At 38.1% G+C, this 23,012-nt stretch overlaps 3 protein-coding genes across 9 annotated transcripts in view; all 3 read left to right on the plus strand.

The window, feature by feature from the left end:
- mmp25a (matrix metallopeptidase 25a) overlaps nucleotides 1-2,564 on the plus strand; it is a 35,267-nt gene extending 32,703 nt beyond the window's left edge. For 4 of the 5 annotated variants that reach the window (XM_087241804.1, XM_087241806.1, XM_087241805.1 and 1 more), the window contains 2 exons: nucleotides 931-1,209; nucleotides 1,670-2,564. In XM_087241804.1, coding sequence (XP_087097930.1) covers nucleotides 931-1,209; nucleotides 1,670-1,923 — 533 coding nt within the window. In that variant the 3' untranslated portion in view covers nucleotides 1,924-2,564. 5 annotated transcript variants of the gene reach the window in all.
- tbc1d10b (TBC1 domain family, member 10b) overlaps nucleotides 1-23,012 on the plus strand; it is a 442,453-nt gene that overhangs the window by 270,943 nt on the left and 148,498 nt on the right. The gene's annotated exons all lie outside the window — the stretch shown is intronic.
- Nucleotides 4,147-22,832, plus strand: srrm2 (serine/arginine repetitive matrix 2). Of its 2 annotated transcripts, none has more exon segments than NM_001030075.3 (14): nucleotides 4,147-4,406; nucleotides 7,426-7,680; nucleotides 8,169-8,264; nucleotides 9,686-9,871; nucleotides 10,036-10,122; nucleotides 10,212-10,277; nucleotides 10,722-10,751; nucleotides 10,836-10,952; nucleotides 13,532-13,664; nucleotides 13,926-15,886; nucleotides 19,023-19,676; nucleotides 19,748-19,852; nucleotides 21,786-21,896; nucleotides 21,984-22,832. In NM_001030075.3, coding segments are annotated over 13 exon segments (3,849 nt in total). In that variant the 5' UTR covers nucleotides 4,147-4,406; nucleotides 7,426-7,432; the 3' UTR covers nucleotides 22,039-22,832.

Consider the following 23,012-nt stretch of genomic DNA (forward strand, 5'->3'; position numbering starts at 1 on the left):
ACACCACAGCCCTTCCTGAGAGGAAGCAAATGGTCTGAATTTGATTAAGATTAACAAAAGATTAAAATTATCTTAATTATTTACCCACAGAACTTGTGCTCTAGCAAAATAAACATTGTACATTTTTAGTCATTCATTTAATTTTTCTTCGGCTCAGTCCCTTTATTCATCAGGGGTCGCAACAGCGGAATGAATTGCCTTCCAGCTGCAACCCAGCACTGGAAAACATCCATACACACTCATTCCCACACATACCCTACGGCCAATTTAGTTTTTTCAATTCACCTATTGCACATGTTTTTTGACTGTGGAAACCCACACCAACACAGGGAGAACATGCAAACTCCACACAGAAATGCCAACTGACCCAGCCGAGGCTTGAACCAGCGACTTCCAAGCTTTGTTATTCCGAGATAACAACCTCTGAATCTAATAACACAGGCTCATCCAAGTACAACATCTTGACTGTCAGTGAATACGTTCACATCCATATATACAGTATGCCTGTGCCTGTCTGTCTCTGTCACTGTTTTTAACTGCTTGCTGCCATTTTGTGATGATATGAGTTAGTATATGCTTTTTTGTTTTTATTTCTGTCAGCTTTGCCTTTAATTACAGATTTAGTAAGGTATTTTAAAGTATAATGGCTCTTTTTGCAATTAGTAATGTAATAAGCGGGATAAAATACATCCAGGTGGTTGTTTTTGCTGAAAAAAAAAAACAAATAAAGACCACCTGGATGTACTTTATCACTTGCTTATAAATCCTGTATAATATATTTATATTGAAAAATAAAAACATTCCTGAAATGTTTAGCAAAACTGAATTGAAAGAATGCAACACATATAGAAATATTTGATAGTGACAAAAGTGAAAATTGTACAGTGGTCTTTTTTAATCTCGACTATGTTGCATTGTGGTCTTTAACAGGTAATCAGTACTGGGTTTTTAGGAACACAATGGCCCTGCCTGGGTATCCACGACGGCTTTCAGACTGGGGTTTACACACTGCAGCAGGACAGCTTGCTGAAAGTGTGGAGGCAGTGTTTGTGTGGCCACACAATGGGAAGACGTATGTGTTCAGCAGTGGACTGTACTGGAGGTTTGATGAGGCAGGAGGAGAGAGGAAGATGGAGGAAGGCTATCCCAAGCCAGCCGCCATCTGGGGGATGCCCTCTCACCCAGATGATATCATCGCATTTCTAGATGGTAAGATGTGTCTTTTGTCATTCATTCATTTATATTCTTTTCAGCTTAGTCCCTTTATTAATCTGGGGTCGCCACAGCTTATCCAGCATATGTTTAATGTAGTGGATGCCGATGCCCTTCCAGCCACAACCCATCACTGGGAAACATCCATACACACGCATTCACACACATACGTAGCAGTCATTCCGACAATTTAGCTTATTTAATTCACCTGTACCACATGTCTTTGGACTTGTGGGGGAAACCGGAGCACCTGGAGAAAACTCACGTGAACACGGGGAGAACATGCAAACTCCACACAGAAATGCCAAATGAACCAGTTGAGACTCGAACCACTAACCCTCTTGCTATGAGGCGATCGTGCTACCTATTACGCCACTGTGACGCCCCATCTTTTGTCATAAAAACATTTTTTTTCTCTAAAACCACCTTTAAAACATTTTATTTGCATTTCCCTCAGGAGAAACCTACTTTTTCAAAGACTCAAACTACTGGATTTTACAAAGAGGAGGTCTGGATCTGGAATCTGCTTCTCCGAAGTCTATAGCTACTGACTGGATGAAATGTGATAGACATGTTTCAGCTCCCACACCTGAGATTCCCAGAGACAGAAACTGTAGTTGTGTCCAGAATGTGGCAGCCGTGATGCGATCTTTATCAGTGATTATATATTTGACTAATATAATTTGTATTTTGGTTGTTACAGTGTTTTGATGATAATATTCTTTATATTTTAGTTGATTGATAGTTGGGTCATGCTGTGTCAATTAAACCAGAGCTACAGGAATGCAAACTTTGAAAATATGAAAAAATAATAATAAATCAAATATTGATGCTGAAATATTTCTAAAGTTATTTTTTTTGAAGTTGCCCCCCATTTTACTTAAAATCTAACATGAACGGTGTAATTTGATTCCCCTCTACAAAATTTATAGTACTCAGTAAATATAAATCTCATGCCGAAATACAAAAGTTGAATCTGGGTCATTTCTGAAATGTGGTCGATTTGACACCGAATGACTCCCTGGATTTGTACTTAACCACATTTCTAAGATATTTTGGAATAGAAAATAGTCCAGTGGTTGTTCATTTTTTATGTCTGCAAATGCAGTGTGAAAGATCGTCAGCTGATTTTCAATACTGTGTATTTGAACATGTTACTGATTTGACATTCTGCTACAGTACATCCTAAGTATTTAGAAGTAGACTGGTAGATGGTCCTTAATCTGTCAAAAAGTAGACTAGAAGCCACAAAACTGTACTGTAATCAGTATTTGCAGTAATTTGCTTCAACCAATGGATTCCAATTATTTCTGTCATATCAAAATAAAAAGGCATGAGCCTATTAAATTCATCTACATGCTTTTTGTGCAATTGAATACAAATTTTTGAGGATTGTAAAATATGTTAATGTTTAAATATTTATTGTTTTTTTACAAAACGATGTTTTTTCTATTCAACAGGGTTTCTACAAACAGCCATTAAGCAGCACATCTGTTCAGCATTGATAATAAACAATAAGTAACAGTTGCAAATATAATAAAATGGATAAAAAAATGACTGAACAATATATTTATTTCACAAAGCAGATTTTTTTTAAGTATAGAGAATTCTGGGAAATGTAGTCCACACCTAGGTACAACAGTGTAAGGAAAATATTAATTTGAAAAGGAATTAAATTAATTTTAATTTTGATTAACCATATAAAATTTGTAATGCTATAATTAAAAATGACACAATTAGATGAAAGACTTTAGATAAAAGGATTTTTTTTTTTGTGCAATCATAGCCCACACTCCTAACCATCAGGTGGCGGTAATGCAGCTAGAAGTTGTATGCCAACCGCCAATAAAACAGTGAAGAAGAAGAATGTAGTCCACAAATAAAACACTTAAATTGATAGGGAAGCATGAAACTGGACTGCGTGAGGGCTGTAGTGAAGAGGAGTGAGTAGAACATGTGATTCTGTAATGTCACAGGTATGAAACATAGAGGGAGGAAATGAGAAATGAACTAGGGAGATAGGGATTCGGGAAATAACATTAAAAGGTTTACTGAGTACAAAGGACAGGGTACAGACAAGAATTCTTATGAAGGTCTTGAGAGAAACTATAAAATAAATAAATAATTTAAAGTATAATTGAAGATAAAGGGAAGAGAGTTAGATATTAAGTATTAGAAGTAGTAGAAGTAAAAGTGGTAGTAAAAGTATTGTGGTGGTTATTATTATGATTATTGTTATTGTATTGAGGGATGTGTTTAAAAAGTAAGCAATCTGTTAAAGTTTTAAAGTAAAAAAAAACTAGCCCACTATCATTTATTACATAGAAAACAAACTGGCCAGCACATGCAACTGTCCTCAGTCACAATTTGGCCATTTTAATAAAAAATTATAATTAAAAAAAAATAATTAAAAATAATAATAATGATAATAATAATGTCAGTGAGGGGTGGGTCTTTCAAACCCCCCTGGCGACAGGCCTGAAAAGTTAGAACATGTTTTCATAGAATTTTGGCCGTAAAAGCGCACCAAAGTGTTTCGTGTCGCAGATCAGATTTTCTCCAGGTCATAATTTATTTTCTTTATATTAATTTTGTCTAAAAAATTATTATACCTGTCCAGTTTCATCTGGAATGCATCACAGATCACCTTCTGAAGTGGTTTGAACGAACTGATATCTGATCAAAGTAAAAAGAATGAAGTGAGCAGACAGCCTCATAAACACAGATGTGACGGAAATATATATTAAATATAAATATACTGTATTATTTGCATAAATATATTATATAAGGCATACACACTTATCAGGCTACGGGCATGAGTGTGTATGAGAAAGAGTGGGAAGGAGGAAATTAGAGAAAAAAATTATTAGTCTGTAAACCTAACCTCTGTTCCACACTCCGGAGCTGAAGGTGGCGGTAATGCATTAAAACACTGGATGCCAACCCCCGTAAAATTATAAGAAGAAAAAGAATGTAGTCCACAATCATTCCTCGAACATTATCGCGAGATCGTCCTCGGTGACGCGCAAATGAGCGTTACCTGTTCGTTCTAGTCAACGTTGCGCACATCGTTTTAATCTTACGAAGATTATTTGATACTGAATCACTGGGTTTTCTCTCATTGTGCCACAGTTATCCGGTCTTTGGCCTGCAACGGTTCTACTTTTGTTCTCTCCCTGAGCGGGATCACAGAGGTACGTAGCACACACACGTTACTGAAGCTCATTGACCAGTTAAGTTAGCATGCTGGACTGTGGGGTGGTCCTGTTAGCTCACAGTGAAAAATTAGCGCAGAAAGACGACCCACAAACTGTGGAGTACAAGTAAACATTGAGGGTATGTAGTGTGTACTGCTTAAAAACTTAAACTAAAGGAGATTGAGCGAGCAGTGGTATGGAGGAAGCATTAGCATTATGGAAGGCCTAGGCCTGTTGCTTAATTGTGACTATTCTGTGTGTTGTGGGCGCGATATAGTGTCTGCAAATTAAAATGAACAGCTTACAATGACAACATTATGGCCATAGTATCTACATAGACAACATTATGACGACAATATGGTGTGTTTCGAGCGTTTTACAATAACGTTACTTCAACAACGTCTGGAAACGTTTGGCTGGTTTAAAGCTTCTGGGATCCTCAATAACTGGAGATTCTTCGTCGTAAGTTAAACAGCTCAGACTGTGACATTGTTTCTCAGTTTTGTACGCTGCATTTTAAAAAAATGTCTGTAACTTGTATATATATTTTTTAATTTTCTGGCCCATCTTAAACACTATGCTATGCAGATTTGCTGCTTTCTAATCTCAGTCATGTCTGAAGTACGTTAGGGCTGAATCTTGATTAATTTGGTTAGTGATATTCAGCAAATTAATCCTCATATACCCAAGCATTTTGAAAGACACCAAGTTACTTGTAAAAACCATATTGTTTAGGCAAAATTAACTCTATATTCTATTCTATATACTATCATGCCTATTTAATTAATATTATTTAGGGTTGCAGCGTTTTTACCACTATTATTTTCACACACACCAAGTGAAAGCTTTAAATTCCCAACACAGTTTAGCACATATATTTATGTATTTGACAAATATCACAAAAAAACCCAGAAAGAATAGTCACGAACAGGGACGAAATGGTACTTTATAACTGATTAACTTTAAATGACAACTTGTTGAGTGTTTTCTGTAAACCATTGACCTTTTACTATTTTGTTAAACAATTATTTTTTAATTGGCTTAGAAAACAGTTTCAGAAAATAAATGTCTAATATACATTAAAGGTGTGTTTATATCTATATTTCATGATCTAAAACTTTTCTCTTGGTTAAAAAAAAGTCATACTTTGTAATTACACTTGTTCCTAAATTACAGTCAGGAAGCATTAAGGTGTGAACAGCACAACTGTAAAATGTGTCCGTAGTTAAACTATGCAGTTATACTTTTAAAAAAGGTGATATGTAAAGGATGATATATAGATTGCTGTGAATCAGCATTTACAGGCAGACAGAGAGGGAGCATTTTTAAGAGTGAGGGATCGCATGTGTGCATGTAAATGACATGGGCATGTCTAGCAGCTCATATAACATGTTAGCTAGCTCTTTGTAAATATTTTGGAGCATATTTGCGAATTGATTAATCCTCGTCAGCTCCCTGCTGAAGCGCTTGTCTGTGTCCTTGAGATTACACAGAGGAATAAAGACTCGCTCCCATCAACGTTTCACTGCTGTTGATTTGATCAAAATTGGATTTTAACTATCTTTAATCAATGACTACTTATTGATTAAACAGTTTTATTGCTCACTTTTCAGCCAGTCTGAATGAAGAATTTCAACAGACCATGGAATAATTTTGTATATACTATTTTTCAATGAGGTTATCTGATTATTACAATAATTAAGAACATTATTTGTGTATGGATCCAGAGTTGTTTTGGTGAGCTGTGTAAACGTTTAAGTATTGCTTTCTGGGTTATTTGTCACTGTTAACAGTGCTTCCCACAGGTTTGAAATATACTTGCGGTGGTAGCTGGGTTGAAATACTATTTACCCAAATCAAGCAAATAGTTAGCTATATGCGACAAACAAAACAATTCATTTTCTTGTCGGCTTAGACCCTTTATTAATTCGGGGTCGCAGAGGCGGAATGAACCGCCAACCTTTCCAGCACATTTTTACGCAGCGGATGCCCTTCCAGCCGCAAACAATCTCTGGGAAATAATTGTATCTATTATGTATTATGATACTGTTTCTTTTCAATGGGTTAAAGTAAAAAAGACTGAAATAAAAAAATATATATGCTTTTATGCATGACTGTACTATAGCTTCTGCTTGTATGCTATTCAGGAGCCATGTGCACCCACTGACAGGTAAAGTCTGCTTCTCTCTTTCGTGTTTGAGGCAAATTTGAATGCCAAAGCATTTTAGATAAATAGCCTGTGTATAAAATAATCAGCAAATGAGTAATAAATGAATGAAAAGTCAATAAAAACAGACAATGTCTCAAAAATTAGCCTAATTTCTGGATTAAAACGAGCAGATTTTTTAAAAAATGGGGCAAATGCGTTGATTAACCATTACTAATGGTGTACATATATTTTGCAGCCAGTTTAGATGTCATTTTGTCTTCTCCGAGTATATCGTTTTCTGAGGCATTTAGATTATTAATGAATCTATTATTTACTTTTTCTCACAGCTGCTTTTTTTCTCTGTAAGCGCTGTCAGCTTTGAAACCAGGCAGAAAGTAGTCTAATAAAAGAGTACTACAAAAATGCATAAGAGCTTTGGAAAGCAAAAGCTAAAGTTGAGTTTGGACATTTTAGGAGGATTTAGAAACCCGGGCCTGTGGGTCTGAAGAGCACGTGAAACTGCACGATGGTTGACAGGTCTCGCGGGCACAGAAAGAAGCTGGTAAACGAGAGAAGATTTTTCACTACATAAATCGATTATGAATGTTTGGGTTATACTGAGCGGATACAAAAATGTGTCACTAAATATACCAGGGCGACCCGACCAAGTAAAGTTTATGTGTGGGAAGCACTAGTTAATATAATTAGGTTTAATCAAAAATGTCTATGCATGATGACGAAAAGTTGACTACTGTGTTCCCACTTATGCACAATGTGCCTCCCACACATTTATTCATGTTTGCAAGCAATGTGATATGCAAAGTTGTTCATTTCAGTGTTTAATTAATGCTGTTTCTGGCTTATCAGAGCAGAGATGTATAACGGTATTGGGCTGACCACGCCGCGAGGCAGCGGCACAAATGGCTATGTTCAGCGTAACCTGTCCAGCATACGTGTGAAGAGGAACCGGGATGAGCGCGGAGGAGAGCGAGATGAGAAAGACAAAGAGAGACTGGAGAGCCAACTGAACAGACAGCCCAATGCTGATATCCTGGAGCACCAGAGGAAGAGACAGCTGGAGGTGAAGTGCGCTGAGCTGCAGGACATGATGGAGGAGCAGGGGTAAGAGGAGCTGAAAATATGAAGAAGTCTTCTCAGGTTAATGTGTTAATGAAAGAATATAGCCTACGTATTTCCTATAATTGCTTTCAGGCCTTCAGTGTCATATTTAAATCAAGGAATGTATAAGAAAAAGTATTAAGCGCAACAAATGTTCTTTCATTATAAGCTCACATAACGTAATGTGTGAGCTGTATAGGTTTTGAGAATTCATGTTTCCCAAGTTTTTCCCCAAGTAGGGGATTCTATTTAAAGCATTTATTTGAATGTTATGCAGTTTATATGAACAAATAAATGCAACCTCGATGAGCCTTTTTTCAGTAGAAGTCTCTGAAATCTCCTAATTTTTGCTCTGATGAAGATGAGTAAATGTTTTCTGTGTTTGGACAACATGAAGAAGAGTTAATGATGACAGAGTTTTAATCTGCTGTAAAGTAACTCTACAAATTGAAGAGAATTTTAGGGTGATCTGACTAGTACTTTTGTGGCAGTTACTCTGCAGAGGAGATTGAAGAGAAGGTCAACACCTTTCGTTTGATGCTGCAGGAAAGACAAGAACCTGCACCTCCTCCAACAGAGAAGACTGCGTGAGTATTACTGTAGACTATTTTCACTGGGTGAGGGGTATGGTTCTGTTCAGTATGTTTCAATGCAGGCTATCCTTATTAAGCTTGGTGTAGTAAAATGTGGTGAAAAGTCCTACATGAAGGGAATAGTTAAAGATGTTTACATGTCTGTGCTGCACTTCAATAATTAAACTAAAATCTGCACGCTCCACATGTCCTAATTTAATTTGTTTAATAGGATTATGACTTTAGCCAAGTTAATGTCATAAAAATCTCAGTTTACATGGTAGACTCTTAGTCAGAGTATTGTCTTAATCATATTAAAATTGGAGCATTGGTGTCCATGTAGACATACTTATTGTTGTTCTTGCTACAAGAAAGCAGCCATTCACATATTACACATATTACAGACGAGCAGGACCTAGTGGCAATAAGGAACTAAAATAGACTGGTCAAGTGAGAGCAGAAAGCAGTTCTAAGTCCAGCGCCGGGCCTACAGTTGTGCGTCTCGCTCAAACATTGCTTAAAACACGCAGGATTTAGAGCAATAGAGAAATATCTTTACAAAAAGAAATAAAGCATTAAAATTGTTGTAAAAAAATTTATTTTCTATAAATATAAAAACCAGTACCTCCATGCCATCTTCACGACAACTTGCTTTTGTATAATGTTATTATTAGTAGTATTACTTATTATATGGATATTTATATTTGTTTTGTTAAAAACCGAGCTTAGATTTGTCCACCTGTCGGGTTTTGGACCATATGGTGCATAAGTATGTGTTTGGATATAACTCTTCGTTATTATTATTCACTATTTATTTTCTGGAAATAAGAACAGTATTTAGAAATAATTTTGTAACAAATTTTTGCGCTTAACAAACAAAAATAATTATAAGGCTGTCGAATGTCTTCAGTGGAGTGCGTACAACACCGTTTCCTTAATCCACAAAAGAAAGTAAGTAAAGGCTGAATGGAGGAGGCTCATTATTCTCTTTCTGCAGATGCTGTTTAACTCTTTTTTTTCCTAACTATTTTAAAGTGTTCCGTTTTTCCACTTACGAAGTCCGCCATGTAAATAGCAAATGTGTCATGGAGCGATGCAACTGACTCTTAAAAGGAAAGTGAAATGAGACTCTGATTGGTTTATTCTCAAAACACACCTATTACTCATTAAGAGAATAAGCACAACACTGTTAGACCATGCACCATGGCGCAGAGCAGATTTTACCATCCTTAAAATAGCAAAAGTGGATTCGGACACGCCCTTAAATCTTTTGCGCCCTGCGCTTCAGACTTTGCACGTAGATTGTTAAAATAGAGCCCTAAATGTTTACCATACTGTACCAAACAGCTTGGTGGAAATGGGCAGTTCGGCTTTTGCCACAGGCTTTTCTGTGTCTTAAATAGTAGTTTTCATCCATTTTTCTTCATTTTCAACAGTGTGACAGAGACTCATGCTCTGGCAGCCGCTAACCAGCAAAAAAATGACCGCCTGAGACAAGCGTTCGGCATCAGCTCTGACTATGTTGACGGCTCATCCTTTAACCCTGACCGGAAGGAGCGAGAAAAGGAGAAGAGGGAGCAGGAGAGACTGGAACGAGAGAAGCAGCAGCAGCAACAGTACCAGTGAGTAGACAGAGAAGAGATTAAAGGGGTGCTATCATGAAAAATCACTTTTTCCTTTATCCTTTGAGATAAAAGGGCTCTGAAAACGCTACTGTAACTTTTAGAAGTCAAACCTTTCATGTGCTTACTGACTTTTCTGTCCGTTTCTCCTCATTTCTTTTCAGAATTATTGAGTCTGATGACTCTGATTCATCTACTGAGCCAAAAAAGAGCCGCAAGAAGAAGAAAAAGAAAAACAAAAGTAGAGAGAGGTAAATAGAGAAGAATATTGAAACACTTAAAAAAACAAGAAATAGGAATTAGTTGTATATTAATATTATTTTTTACTCTTGTCAAATAGCTCTGAAAGCCCCTCCCCTTCCCCTCACCGAGAGAAGAAAAAGGACAAGAAGAAGAAAAAGAAAAGGTTTTTAAAGTTACTCATTTAAAGAAAAAAACACATTATGGTGTTGTCCTCATAGGTGAGGCTTCAAGTATGCAGTGTCCCACTTTAATTAGTTTCCCTCTAGATTACAAATTTAAAAAAAAAAAACTAAACTGCAATGGTATTTTGCGCTTTTAACTTGTTCTCAAGCATTTCCATAAATCATTTAGGAAAAAAGTTTTAATATTCAGCCAGTTTTTATGTAGTAAATAATTATATTTAATCATTTCTATTATTGCCTGTGTGAATTTCCTTTGAGAGAATAAATTTTCGATGACATGTAGAAATGCTTCTTTTAGCTATTAATGGCTTAATTATGTGGTCATGTTTTTATAGTTTACACGATTGAGGTGATGTATTTCTCCCCTGTATGAAACATTCTGCATTTCTTTAACTGCTTAAATGGTTGTCATTTTTTTTTTTCAGGGAGGAGTCAGTGAACAGTGACACTGAGAGGTAGGGCGTGGTGTTCTTGTAGCTGCAGGTCACTTGTTCGATGAACACTTTTTTTGTAATTGATTGATAAAATTTGTCTTACAGCAGTTCATCAGATGAAAAAGAAACATCAAAAGGAAAGAGAAAAAGGAGCGACAATGAGGCTCCACCTCCCAGTAAGAGCCGGAGACGGCAGAGTGCATCATCCAGTCCAGCTCGCAGGTATCATGACACTTAAATGTGTACACCAGTGGTGTTACTTTGAGTCATTTTATAGTGAATGCTAGGTTAACCCTTTGCATTGTTACCGTTGTATTGTTGAAGTTGTATTTGTATTGTTGTATAAGTTTTCTTAATAATGAAAATGAATAGAAATGTAGATCAAAAAAATTCATACACTAGATCAAATTTTTATATTTTCTTTGTAAGAGGTGGCCGCCTAGGGCCAGAATAGTCAGGTCGGTGTCCGCGACACCCCCATCCACCCCTCAAACCAGACCCCCGCCCCCCTGGTTCTCACTTTCGTCCACTGACATCCTACCCCCGGGCTTGTCTTGTCTTTGTCATTTGCCAAAAAGTGCCAGTTCAGCTTGCTCCGGCCCTGCTTACTGTACAAGTAGCTTAACCTTACTCATTCAAACGTGCAACAAATTTAAACATGAGCAAAACACAAAAGTTTCCATATGGAGCTTTGACTGTGCGAAGGCTGCACCGTATCAGCAGCGTGCACTCAATGCAGTAGTATAAATTAGGGCTGCTCGATTTTAGGAAAAATCATAATCACGATTATTTTGGTCATAATTGTAATAACGATTATCAGTTAATGTCAAAATGATTGGCACTCCTGAGAATTAAAAAAAAAAAAAATTCCCAAATAATGTCTAACAGAGCAAGGAATTTTAACAGTATTTCCTCTAATATTTTTTCTTCTAGAGAAAGGCTTATTTGTTTTATATTGGCTAGAATAAAAGCAGGTTTAAATATTTTGAAACTTCTTTTAAAGGAAATGTTATTAACCACCTTAAGCAATATATTTTTTAATTATCTGCAGAAGAAACTACTGTTATACAATGACTTGCCTAATTACCCTCATTAAGCCTTTGAATTACACTTTGAATCTGAAAGCTTGTATTTTGAAAAATATCTAATAATATATTATGTACTTTCATCAGAGCAAAGATAAAATGAGTTATTAGAAATGAGTTATTAAAACTATTATATTCAGAAATAAGTTGGAAAAAAAAACTTCTTTCCATTAAACAGAAATTGGGGAGGAAATGGGTTGCTAAAATTCAGGAGGGCTAATAATTTTGGCTTCAACTGCATATACAGTTATTTTCTTCCCTGTAAAGGAGAGAGAAATAAATACAATAGAATAAAAAAATGAAACAAACTGTGCTTAAAGCATCTTCACTGTAAGAAAAATACTTTGGCTACAAAAGTCCTTCAGTCAAGAGCAGCGAGGGATTTTCTCCTTTTGTTTGATAAATGATAAAAACAGGCGGCAGCAGGAATATTTCACACTGTCACTTTTAATGGTTTCTCTTTCACGTGTCTTGATTCTCAACTCGTTTGTTTATTACAAAAATGAGGATTAATATGAATAATCACTAAACACTGCATTTTGACACCTATTTGACCATTAAAGCGCTTACCTTAAGATGACTTAAGATGTGTGCGCTCTGCTCGTCTCAGTGTGCGAATGAGACCGAATGCTGACCGCATGCTTCTGTGTGTGTGCAGTGCGCTTTTAAGAGTAACAAATGTGTACAACTGGAAAGGGGGCGGTATATGATGCAATAATCGTTTATCTTGATTAATGGTTTTTCATAATCGTTAGAAGCAAAATCGAAATTGGATTTTCGATTAATTGCACAGCCCTAGTATAAATCAGTCTTTATACAAAGTTATTTGTATTATTTCTGGTTTATATTCATTCATTACATGCTTTTTCCTTTGAGTTCTCTGACATGATGTGTTTGTTCTGACACAGTATAACTGAAAAACTAAGTTTTTTCATATATTACCATTATCTAACCTACAGAGAGTAAACTTTGAAAAAGTTACATGTTAAAGATGTCTAAGGGTGCTTTCACACCTGTGAATCGATTCAGTTGTTCCGAAACAGAGATAATAAATGTTACATTGTTGCTCTTTGCTCTTGGAGCGGTTCGCTTTCACACTGCAAAGTTTCTAATCGGACCAAAAGAGCTAAAACAAGTCATGTGCGAGTAAACTCTCCTCACATTGGTCAGAATGTTAGGGTTTATTTTGCAGCGTCCCGCTAAGCTGTCAGGAGAGGTGGTGGTTTGGTGATGATTGACAGGGTGCGCGCGCAATGTGTCTGAGGAGAGATGCAGTGGGGAGGGGTGAGAAGGGTGCGCAACGATGCCTATTTGAGGACCGGGAGGGAGACGCGAGATTACCGGGAGATTATCACTCGTTTGCGGGCATCCGGAGACTCGCGAAACTTCCCGCCATACTCAGAATTCTCTCTACATATAGCCGTATGCCTATTACATATCCATAAAACACTGTGATATAACCGCGCTCGGATCGGATCGCTTTCTCACTGTAATCGAACCGCTCCAGGGTTCGTTTCAATCGAGCCGAGACCACCTCACTCAAGCGATCTCGGAGCGATTACTTTGGCGCGGAACAGAGCGTGATTGCCCTGTTCACATATGCTAAACGAACCGCGCTAACTGGGCAAACAAGACACATTCCAAAACAAAAGTGTAGGTGTGAAAGCACCCTAAATAACTTTTTGGTTTGACTATATGTATGCATTTGGGTTCCAGCCAATCCCCTCAAAGAGGGAAGCAGCAGAAAAAAACTGATTCTCGTCCAGAAGAGGTGAGGAAAGGAAGATCCCCTGACAGAAGACGCCGTGGTCGCAGTCAAGAAAGTCCTAAGAGAATGGAAATCAGAGAGGTAATGTGCAGTTTTGAAGCATTTGTATCATTTTTTTTTGTGTTCAGTTTGACTAATTTGACCTATTTTGTATATGGTTATTACAGTTTTATTACTTGTATATTTAGCAAATTAATGTATATAATTTTCTAAATATTACATTGATTTTGAGTGCCTCTGCACATGCTCCGGCGTGGCTGTGTAATTTTAGGAAGTGGTCATGTAAATTTTCATAATGTGTGGTTAAGTGCTTCCTTAATCCTTCATTCTCTTCACCTTTAGAGGTCACCAAGACGCTCTAGAACACCTGAGCAGAACAAAAGAGACAAAGGTCGAGAGCGTGAGAGAGAACAACTACAAGAAAAACCTCAGAGGAAACGTAACGACTCTTCATCACGTTCTCCACCTCCGAAGCAGCAGCTGGACAGACGCCCAAGGAGTGAAGAGAGAGAGAAACCCCCTCAAACAAGAAGACATGACTCCTCTTCACCATCTCCACCACCAAACAAGCAGCGGCAAGACAGAAGACAAAGGAGTGAGGAGAGACTGAAAGCCCCTCTGCGGAAAAGGCCTGACTCTTCACCCCGATCTCCCTCTCCTAAGCAGCAGAGAGACCGAAGGGACGATGGGAAGAAGAACAAAGTTCAAAGTAGACATGACTCCTCCTCCTCATCATCAACATCATCGCCATCCCCATCTCCTTCCCCACGTAAAGACAGAATGAGAAGAGGACACAGTGGAGAGAAAGCGAGAGCTCCTTCACCAAGAGACAGAGAGAAAGAGAGGGCAAGAGGAGGGGAGAGGATTAGCGACAGGGATAAAAGCAGAAAAGAAGACAGAGGACGAGATGGTGATAAAGCAAAGGAGCAAGCTCGAAACCGATCTAGTGACTCTGTGTCTCCTAAGCGTTCACCTTTCGCCAATGGAAGACAGAAAGAACGAGAACTGGAGAAGGAAAGACAAGAACAGCGAGACAGGGAGAAAAGACGAGAGGAGGAGATGAGGGAAGAAGCTCTGAGGAAAGCCAGAGAGAGCGACAGAGAAAAGGAGAGAAACCGTAGTAGAAGAGAAGAAGTGTCCCATTCAGACAGGACGTCCTCCTCTAGGTGTCAGCCTGAGAACAGACGAGGAATTAGAGGAAGTGAGGCAGAGCAAGAGGTGCTCAAGAAAGACAGGAGAATGGAAGAGGACAAGAGGCAGGAGAAAAGTCCCCCGCACCAAAAGATGGAGAAACTGGCTCAAAAAGAAAAGACTGGACAGAAAGACAAAGCTAAAGCTGTGAGCAGTAGCAGTAGTAGCAGCAGCAGCAGCAGTAGCAACAGTGAGAGTGATAGTGACAGCTCCTCCTCCTCATCTTCCTCCTCCTCCTCCTCTTCCTCCTCTTCTTCATCCTCAGATGATGACAAGAAAAAAAAGCAGAGTTCAAAAGACAGCACCTCGGCCAGTAAGTCTGTTCCTAATGCTGTCATCGCTCAGGCAATTGCACGCAGAGAGAAGGAGAACCGAGTAAGGAATGGGGAGAGTGATGAGGGCAGGAAGACTTACCCTCCCATACAAAGACAGAGCTCACCTCCTGAGCCCCAAAGTAAAAGAGATGATGTTGAAAAGAAGCAGCGAGACCCTGAGAGAGAGCGGAGACCTGGTCAGTCCTCATCTTCGTTCACAGTAATGAATGATCGGGAACGTGGTAAAGAGAGGTACACTCCCACTGAGACTTCCAGCCCCCCTCTTTCTCCCCCTCAGAGAGTCCTGGACAGAGCAGCTCAGGTTGGGGAAAGGTACATGCCTTCAGGAGAAAGCCAATCTCAGAGCAGAGGTCGAGGAGGTGAGCGATATTCACCATCAGAGCTGGAACAAGAGTCGTCACGTCCTTCACCTAGCAGAGGAAGAGATCGACAGAGTGACCAAAGGAAAGAGGCACCGCCTTTGTCTCCAAGAGAAAAAGGAAGGATTGACGCCCCTCAGGTTAAACAAGCAGCTTCTCGGCCTTCCCCAAAACGCACTCCACCAAGACAATACCAGGACCCTCAACGTTCACTTTCCCCAAGTCCAAGACGGGGGGTCAGAAGACTGTCACCTCCACGCAACTATTCCCCTTCTAGACGGGACCGCAGCCGAGAACGCCTTCGAGAACGGGACCGATTTAGAGCAAGACCAGCAGACAGAGATCGAGAGCGTTCCAGGGAGAGGAGGACGAGGAACAGCAGATCAAGGAGTCCCCGAAGACCGAGTCCTCCGTACAGGTTAGTCAGATGACCAGGTTTTGGAAATGCAAGAGGCAATGGAGACTGTAGTAGTGCTGTGCGTTATTTGTTTAACTCTTTAAGGTAACGTGCTGACAGACTGACTGACTGACAGGTGCGTGAGGCCAGGAAACACAGCGTAGCTTTCAGTTATGTTGAATACAGTTTCCATAATTATACTTCATAGATAAAGGTCTTGAGCTCTGCATATAATGACTTTATCCTGCTGGAGTTTATAGACGTTTCACTTTACTTCAGGACCCAATAATGCCGCTCTGTTGGTCTATTGAAGACATTCATATTCCTAGCAAATGTAATAAATGTTTGAGATATACTCGTTATATAAACGCACTAAATCGCACTTCGGCAGCGTTTATTTGGGGGAATGCAAAAAGTTTTGTGCATGAGCTGAGAAAATCGGCGCACAAGCACAGAGATTTGCATGCTCGTATTACATGAATGCAATCTCGACTTGTAATACTGCGCTCACGACATTTGTCATTGTAATAACGCCATAGGTAGTTGGTAGATCTGTGTAATAAAAGGCCTGCATCCACAGCTAGAAAAAATCTTAGAGGAAACACTGTACACAGTGTTAAAAACAACTAGCCATTGATATTTCTCACTATAGTTTAGGGTGGGGTATCATTTGGGGTAATTTCAATACCGGTGCTAAATCGATACTTTAAAAATGGTGCGAGTGCCAAAATGGTGCCTGGACCAATACTTTTGAGCCACAAAATGATTTGACAAAAATGTATGTATTTTAATTAAAAATATAATTAAAGTTTAAAATGTATATCAATTCATATTTTGTGTATTTGAATTGCATTAATATATTTCTTTTGACCATTTGTTAGCATGAATTTAAGATTTGCATTATGCAATTACGTTACATTAGCTTACTACTAACCTGTGGAAAGGCTGCCATCAAAATCCGTGAACTCCTTTTCTCTAGGTTTGGGGCTAGTGACTACATTTACATAAACATTAGTGATCTAATAACTTGCCTTGGTTTGAATAAGACAATAATATAATTAAGGTGTTTACATGAGTTGCTCTTTAATGTTCCTTTCATGTCTCTGTTTTACATGTTAAAGCGCATATTTCGACTAACGTCTTTGCGTGACCAGTCTATTTAACGTTTCCTTAACAGTAGTTGTATGGAGTATTATGTTATTTATTAAATTACCCATTAATTTGTATTTTTTAATGTCTACCCCACCCCAACAAACCCAACCATAACAGTACTGTAAAAATATTAATCATTGTTATACAGTGTCACTAAAATGATTTGAGTATCAGCTGTATCCTGTCTAGACTCTACCCATTTCCCCCGGAGTTTCATGTAATTTTGAGTGTTTTATTTATTTATTTATTTTTTTACTTTAACTGCAGTTTGGCAGTTTCGATTTCATTCATGCCTTTCATTCATTGACAAACTAAGGTATTAAGTGAGAATATGGCGTATGGATTGATGGAAGAGTGTTGTTTTAATAGAATTTGACGTATTTTGTGATGTGGGTGTCTGAGGTGATCAAGGTTAAGGTAATCAAAAAGTCGCTGTTTACATTATTAGACTGTTATTCAGAGTCTTGTCTCAATCATATTCAAATCAGAGTGTTGGTGTCTGTAAACGTACATCGTGAAAGTGCCAGATGATGTCGTAAGCTGTCAAAGACAATGCATACCTCTGCCTTTAAGTTGATTCCATGTGCCCTCAAATTAGAGGTTTGAACCTCTATTAATGATCGATTCAGTTCAATTCGATATCTCAGTGCATTGATGATGCTTTCCATACACAATTTGATATTTTTATTCAGAGCAGAAGAAAAATTTATAAATATGTTTATATATTGTTTGTAATACAATTTGGTCCTTTAATACAAACAGTCAGATAAATTAACTGCACCTTTAAAAACTCAAGTACATGCACAGAACAGCATATGTAAAATACACAAATGTAAATATCCCATAAGCTTACTGAGCCTTGTCAAGCTAGTTCTTACAACCCCATGATTGGTCACGCGCTCAACAGAAAGGGTTGCAATTGGCTTTATTTCTCTGGCGCTGTTCACTGATGATAAACACTGATTAACGGCATCGGCGATCATAGCTGGTCCATGATAGACACGGTGCAAAAAACTTGATCTGCAGACACGCTTATGTCTGTATCCAGAAGTATCGCTGTAACAGCCGAGAGGAGAGGAAAGGTCAATTAAGTTTACTTTAATTTTCTCAATCGCAGTAAAATGGGGGCTTCTGCTGTTCAGTGTCAGTGAAAGATTGTCCAGCAAACACACAAGCAGTAAATTGTGCACCATTTCTGCGTTTTTAAGTAGTTGAAGGGTTTTAATTACTCTTGCTTGCCTCCCTCATCATAGTAAGCTACCGTGACAGTGCATATGAGATAACTGACGTCAGTACATAATAACCAGTTATGATTATTACTAGACTGGTACTGGTATGGTGCACTGAAGAAACGATCTGCTTCACGTTGCTGTGTCAGAATCTTTGTTTGTAAAATATAGCCAAACCTGAGAAAGCTTAGTTTAAGCTAATTAGATGACTGCGATCATGCTTGTTGATAAATGGGGTCTCTCAACCAGCTGCGCACTTTGCTTTCTATGTCCAAGCAACAAGAACAAACACCTAACATCAACGACGGTGTCCGTATCCCTCAAATGTTGTTTAGAATGAAATGTTTAGAGCTGGTGTAACACAACGCGTACTTATGTATGCCATTGTTCTTCTTAATGCTTGCGTTCTTGTCACCAAAATTCATATGCTGATTTGGTCCAGTACCCAACCCTACTATGAATGTCAAACAATGTATTCAAAACAACTTGCTTTAGTTATTGAATTGCGATTGAGACAAAACCCCTCACATTTGTAACAAATGCATTGCACACTCTTACTCAAACACTTAATTTTGCTTTTAGTGTAAACCCATTTTTTCCAAGATTGCTAAAAAAAATTGGTACCACTGGAGGGGAGTCAGTTTTTCCTCTTTTGATGAACTATTCCTTCAAACACATTGTTCCTAGTGAGGGTACAAAGTGAGTTATGAAAATCAGGACATTTAAAAGTTGCTAGTCTTGTCACAAACATTTTCCCTCTCTCTTTCTATACCTAGATCTCGCCGTTCTCCCTCTCCGGCACGTCGGCGCAGAAGTAGTCGCTCCTTATCAAGGGAAAGGGAGAGAGAGCAGGAGAGGAGGAGGAATCGAGAGCGGGACAGGCAGCGTGAACAGGAGAGAGAGAAAGAGCGAGAACAAAGGACAAGGGTGCCACCTAAAGATCTTACTCCTCCACGCCGCTCGCCATCCTCTTCCTCTAGTTCCTCCTCTTCATCCTCACCTTCTCCTCAGAGACCCATGAGGGGTGTAAAACCAACTGATACAGATAAAGATAGATCAAGGGAAGCTAATGAACAGGCTAGGAATAAGCAACCAGAAAGGACCTCCAAACATCGATCTCCCTCCCCTCCTCGAGAGTCTCGCCTCTCTCTTCCTCTGTCTTATCGTGATGTACCTGCCCGATCAAAATCACCAATAAGCACTGATCCTCCGGGAGGTCGGTTAAGAAGGCAATCCCCAACATCTGTTCATGAACCATCAGCAAGAGGAAAGACTGCAGTAAACGGGAAATCAGAGAAAGAGAGCTCTGCCAAACAGCAGAAAAGAAGCAGCTCAAGTTCTTCATCCTCCTCCTCCTCCTCGTCATCTTCTTCATCCTCATCATCCTCCTCATCAGACAGTTCAGACTCTGAAGCAGAGAAAGAAAAGGCGTAAGTGCCAAATAATAAAGTTTTTTTCACTCATTTAAAAGAGATCTTCATATTAATTGTTGTTTTTACAGGGGTGTTAAAGCAAGCACAAATAAAAATGCTGGAAAGACAGCAAAAGGAAGAGCTTCTTCGTCGTCATCCTCATCTGAAAGTGAGAAAGAAAAGAAAACAAAAAGGTAGGATATTTGGCTATTTTCATGTCATTGGCTGTTTCTCAATATGCATTCTTGTCTATACTTGCAATCTTGTGTTCTCGTAAACATCATCAACTGTTGCTGAAATACTCCAATTCAAAGTTCACACCTTGCCAAAAAAACAGCATTTTTTTCACAGAGAAAACCTGCACGGTTATAAAACTTTATTTTGTGACACAACAGTGGAGTATTTTAGTTTTTCAGGCAAGAATGTAGTTGTTTTAAACTCAAATCGGCAGTTTTTTTACAAACATAGCGAGTCTGACGATGTGCTTCAGCTTATGTGGACTCTAAACACCTTCGTGAAAATCTCCTTGCTAAGAGCAGCTTTACTTTGGTCAGTCTATCTCGGATGTAGCGCTGGACTAAACTCTGAAATCTGGACTTTACTAGAACTGTTAGGCTGCTTTGACAATCTACATTGTGAAAAGCGCTATATAAATAAACATAAATTGAATCAAACTCATCTCTCTATTATAGTTAAAACATGATATTTTATACATCTTGTACATATCTAATGGACAGTTTTTGCTGAAAAATCTCTGTTGAATCTATTATTTGTTATCAGGTGTATTATTTTGACTTATTTTGTTACATATTATCGTTGTCTTTGTTACCGTGTTGTACGCTGTTTGTTATCTTTATTTCCAACTGTTTACATCCTAAACTTTAAATCTGATAATCAAAGACACGAGTCTGTATAATAGCATTTACTTATGTATAAAAGAATTTAATTCACATTTATAGGGATTTATGTTTAAATTTTCTTAAATCAAAAATATAGATTCAAAAAAGATTTATTACTTATAAGGTCTTGATATACACAATTAAATAATTTTATTCTTAATATACAGTGAAACCGATGAATTCTCAGTGAGGTAAGTGGTGTTATAAAGTAAACTGCTGTTCCATTTGAAGAAGAACCCGACTTGTGTCCTCGCATCCTCTGGAGTTGGTTTTTGGTAATCTGAACTTGGCAAGTCTGAACGTCGATGAGCGCAAGTCGAAACTTTGCGTACTTGTAATGCACATCTTGTCAGGGAAACACTGTTGTAAATCTCCAAATATCAGAGGGTAATCTCACATTGAAACTCCAAATACCAGGAAAATCCCAGTGCTTTTTAAATAAAAGATTTTAGTGCCTTATACTGCATTGATCTAATAAATTGATCTAATAAATTGATCCAATAAATTGTTCTCTCATATATAAGTAGTAGGTATGCGGCTTAGGTAAGATGGTGTGTTCAACAAATCTCCAGAAGTGGATTTATATGCTCATTTATTACCCCATAAAATAGTCCTTGCTCAGAAAGTCCTAATTGACCATATTTGAAACGGTTGTGAATATAGATTCATTTATAATTAAATCTAATCAAATAAACAGACATGGATGTATTATTGTATTTTGTACAACATCAATCAACCACAGTTAATGAATTCATATAACCCTTTGCGTAATTGGATTGATGCAGTGGTGTTTGAGACTCAGTATGCCCATTTCCATGTACTGAATTATTATTCATCTATGCCTTGGTACACCTATATTTTCTTTATAGGACATCTTCAACTGCTCTCTTTAATTCAGTGTGACTAATAAACATGACTAAGAAGTCATCTTACAGAAGGATTTAGGTGAAATAAATGTTGAAGTCAGTTTGGAGTAAAAACGTGTGCTTTTTTCAGTTTGGGCTCATACATTTGGGGAATTTACTATTTGTATTCTAGAGCACACAAATCAGCTGCCATCAACAAAAGATAGTATTTAGATAAAGCATCATCATTGGGGGATCCAAATATCTGTCTGATCTCTGGTAGTTTTAAAATTACACAATTACTGCATAAATTGTCAACATAAAATGGCCTTTCATTTCTCTGCTGTAATCTCCGCTGTCTCCATTTCCTTTGAAATCTGCAGTCCTCCACGGCCAAAAAGAGTGCCAGCGGACTCGCTCAGAGACTCTCGGTCACTCAGTTACTCTCCTCCAGCGAGGCAGCGAAGACCTGCACATTCTCCACCCTCTCGACGGTCAGTTCTGAACCAAAGCATTCATTTTACTGCACACTCCTAATTTCCAGCCTGCTGATATTAATGTTCACCACTGTTTTCCATCAGCGTCGCAAGCAGGAAGTCGAGGAGCCGATCTCCAGACAGTCGACGGAGGAAATGAGTGAATCGTCGTTCACATTTTTGTTTTCTGGACACTTACCTGACCCTCACTGGATTGGATCTTTTGTATCCTATGGATGAGGCTAGAAATGTGACTAGTTTTAATGGTGGTGCTCTCACCATTTGTAGAGGAAGATCTGTCAAAGCCTGGTTCTTTGTAACTCTCCCAAAAAGGGAGAATTTATTTTTACTTTTAATATGTTGTAATTAATGTTCAAGCAGGGGCCAGCTGAGACACTGAAGCGCTAGTCAACTATTGCTCTGTGCCAACAGATGCTGGACTCTATTTGTATACACACACACACACACACACACAAACATGCGCAAATCACACGTCTAGTGGTTTTCTGTCTGCTACATTGTTCTGAATGTAGATGAACTTCTGTAATTTGCTGTTCAGAATGGATGATTTACTGTTCCTGCATATGTGGACAGATTCTGTTTCTTTTTGTTTATTTGTGGAAAAGGAAGAGCTATGAATAATAAAATGGCTGTAGAATCTTCCATGTCTGAAATTGTGGTTTTGTTATTGGGAATTATCTTTATTTAACAGTTTCTATTAAACTGAAAGCTGTCGTTTTAATAATTAAACATTTAATATTTTTTTCTCATTGGTCAGATAAGAATAATCTAATGAAGTTTTCTTACATGAACATATACAAGTATGTATTTTGTGTGCATCTTTATTTTTATCCAGCCTTTAATGGCATTATATTTGCTTGTAGCCTATAGTTCAGATGTTCCATTAACATTGGATAAGTGGAAATATATTAATAATTGCTAAAACACAATTCAGTCCACGTCTGATCTTCATTAAATGATGGCTAAAGTAACGTTCTGCCAAATAATTGCAATTTCTGTGCCATTTCTGAATTACGTTAATACTGATTTAATTATGAAAAGGCCCAGTGTCTTGAATTTGACAAAATGGCACATATTTCTAAACTATGCTTAGTACATGGGCTCAAAGTCAAC

Source organism: Danio rerio, chromosome 3, assembly GCF_052040795.2.
Source record: "Danio rerio strain M-AB ecotype USA chromosome 3, GRCz13ab, whole genome shotgun sequence".
In the NCBI taxonomy this organism is placed as follows: Eukaryota; Metazoa; Chordata; class Actinopteri; order Cypriniformes; family Danionidae; genus Danio; species Danio rerio.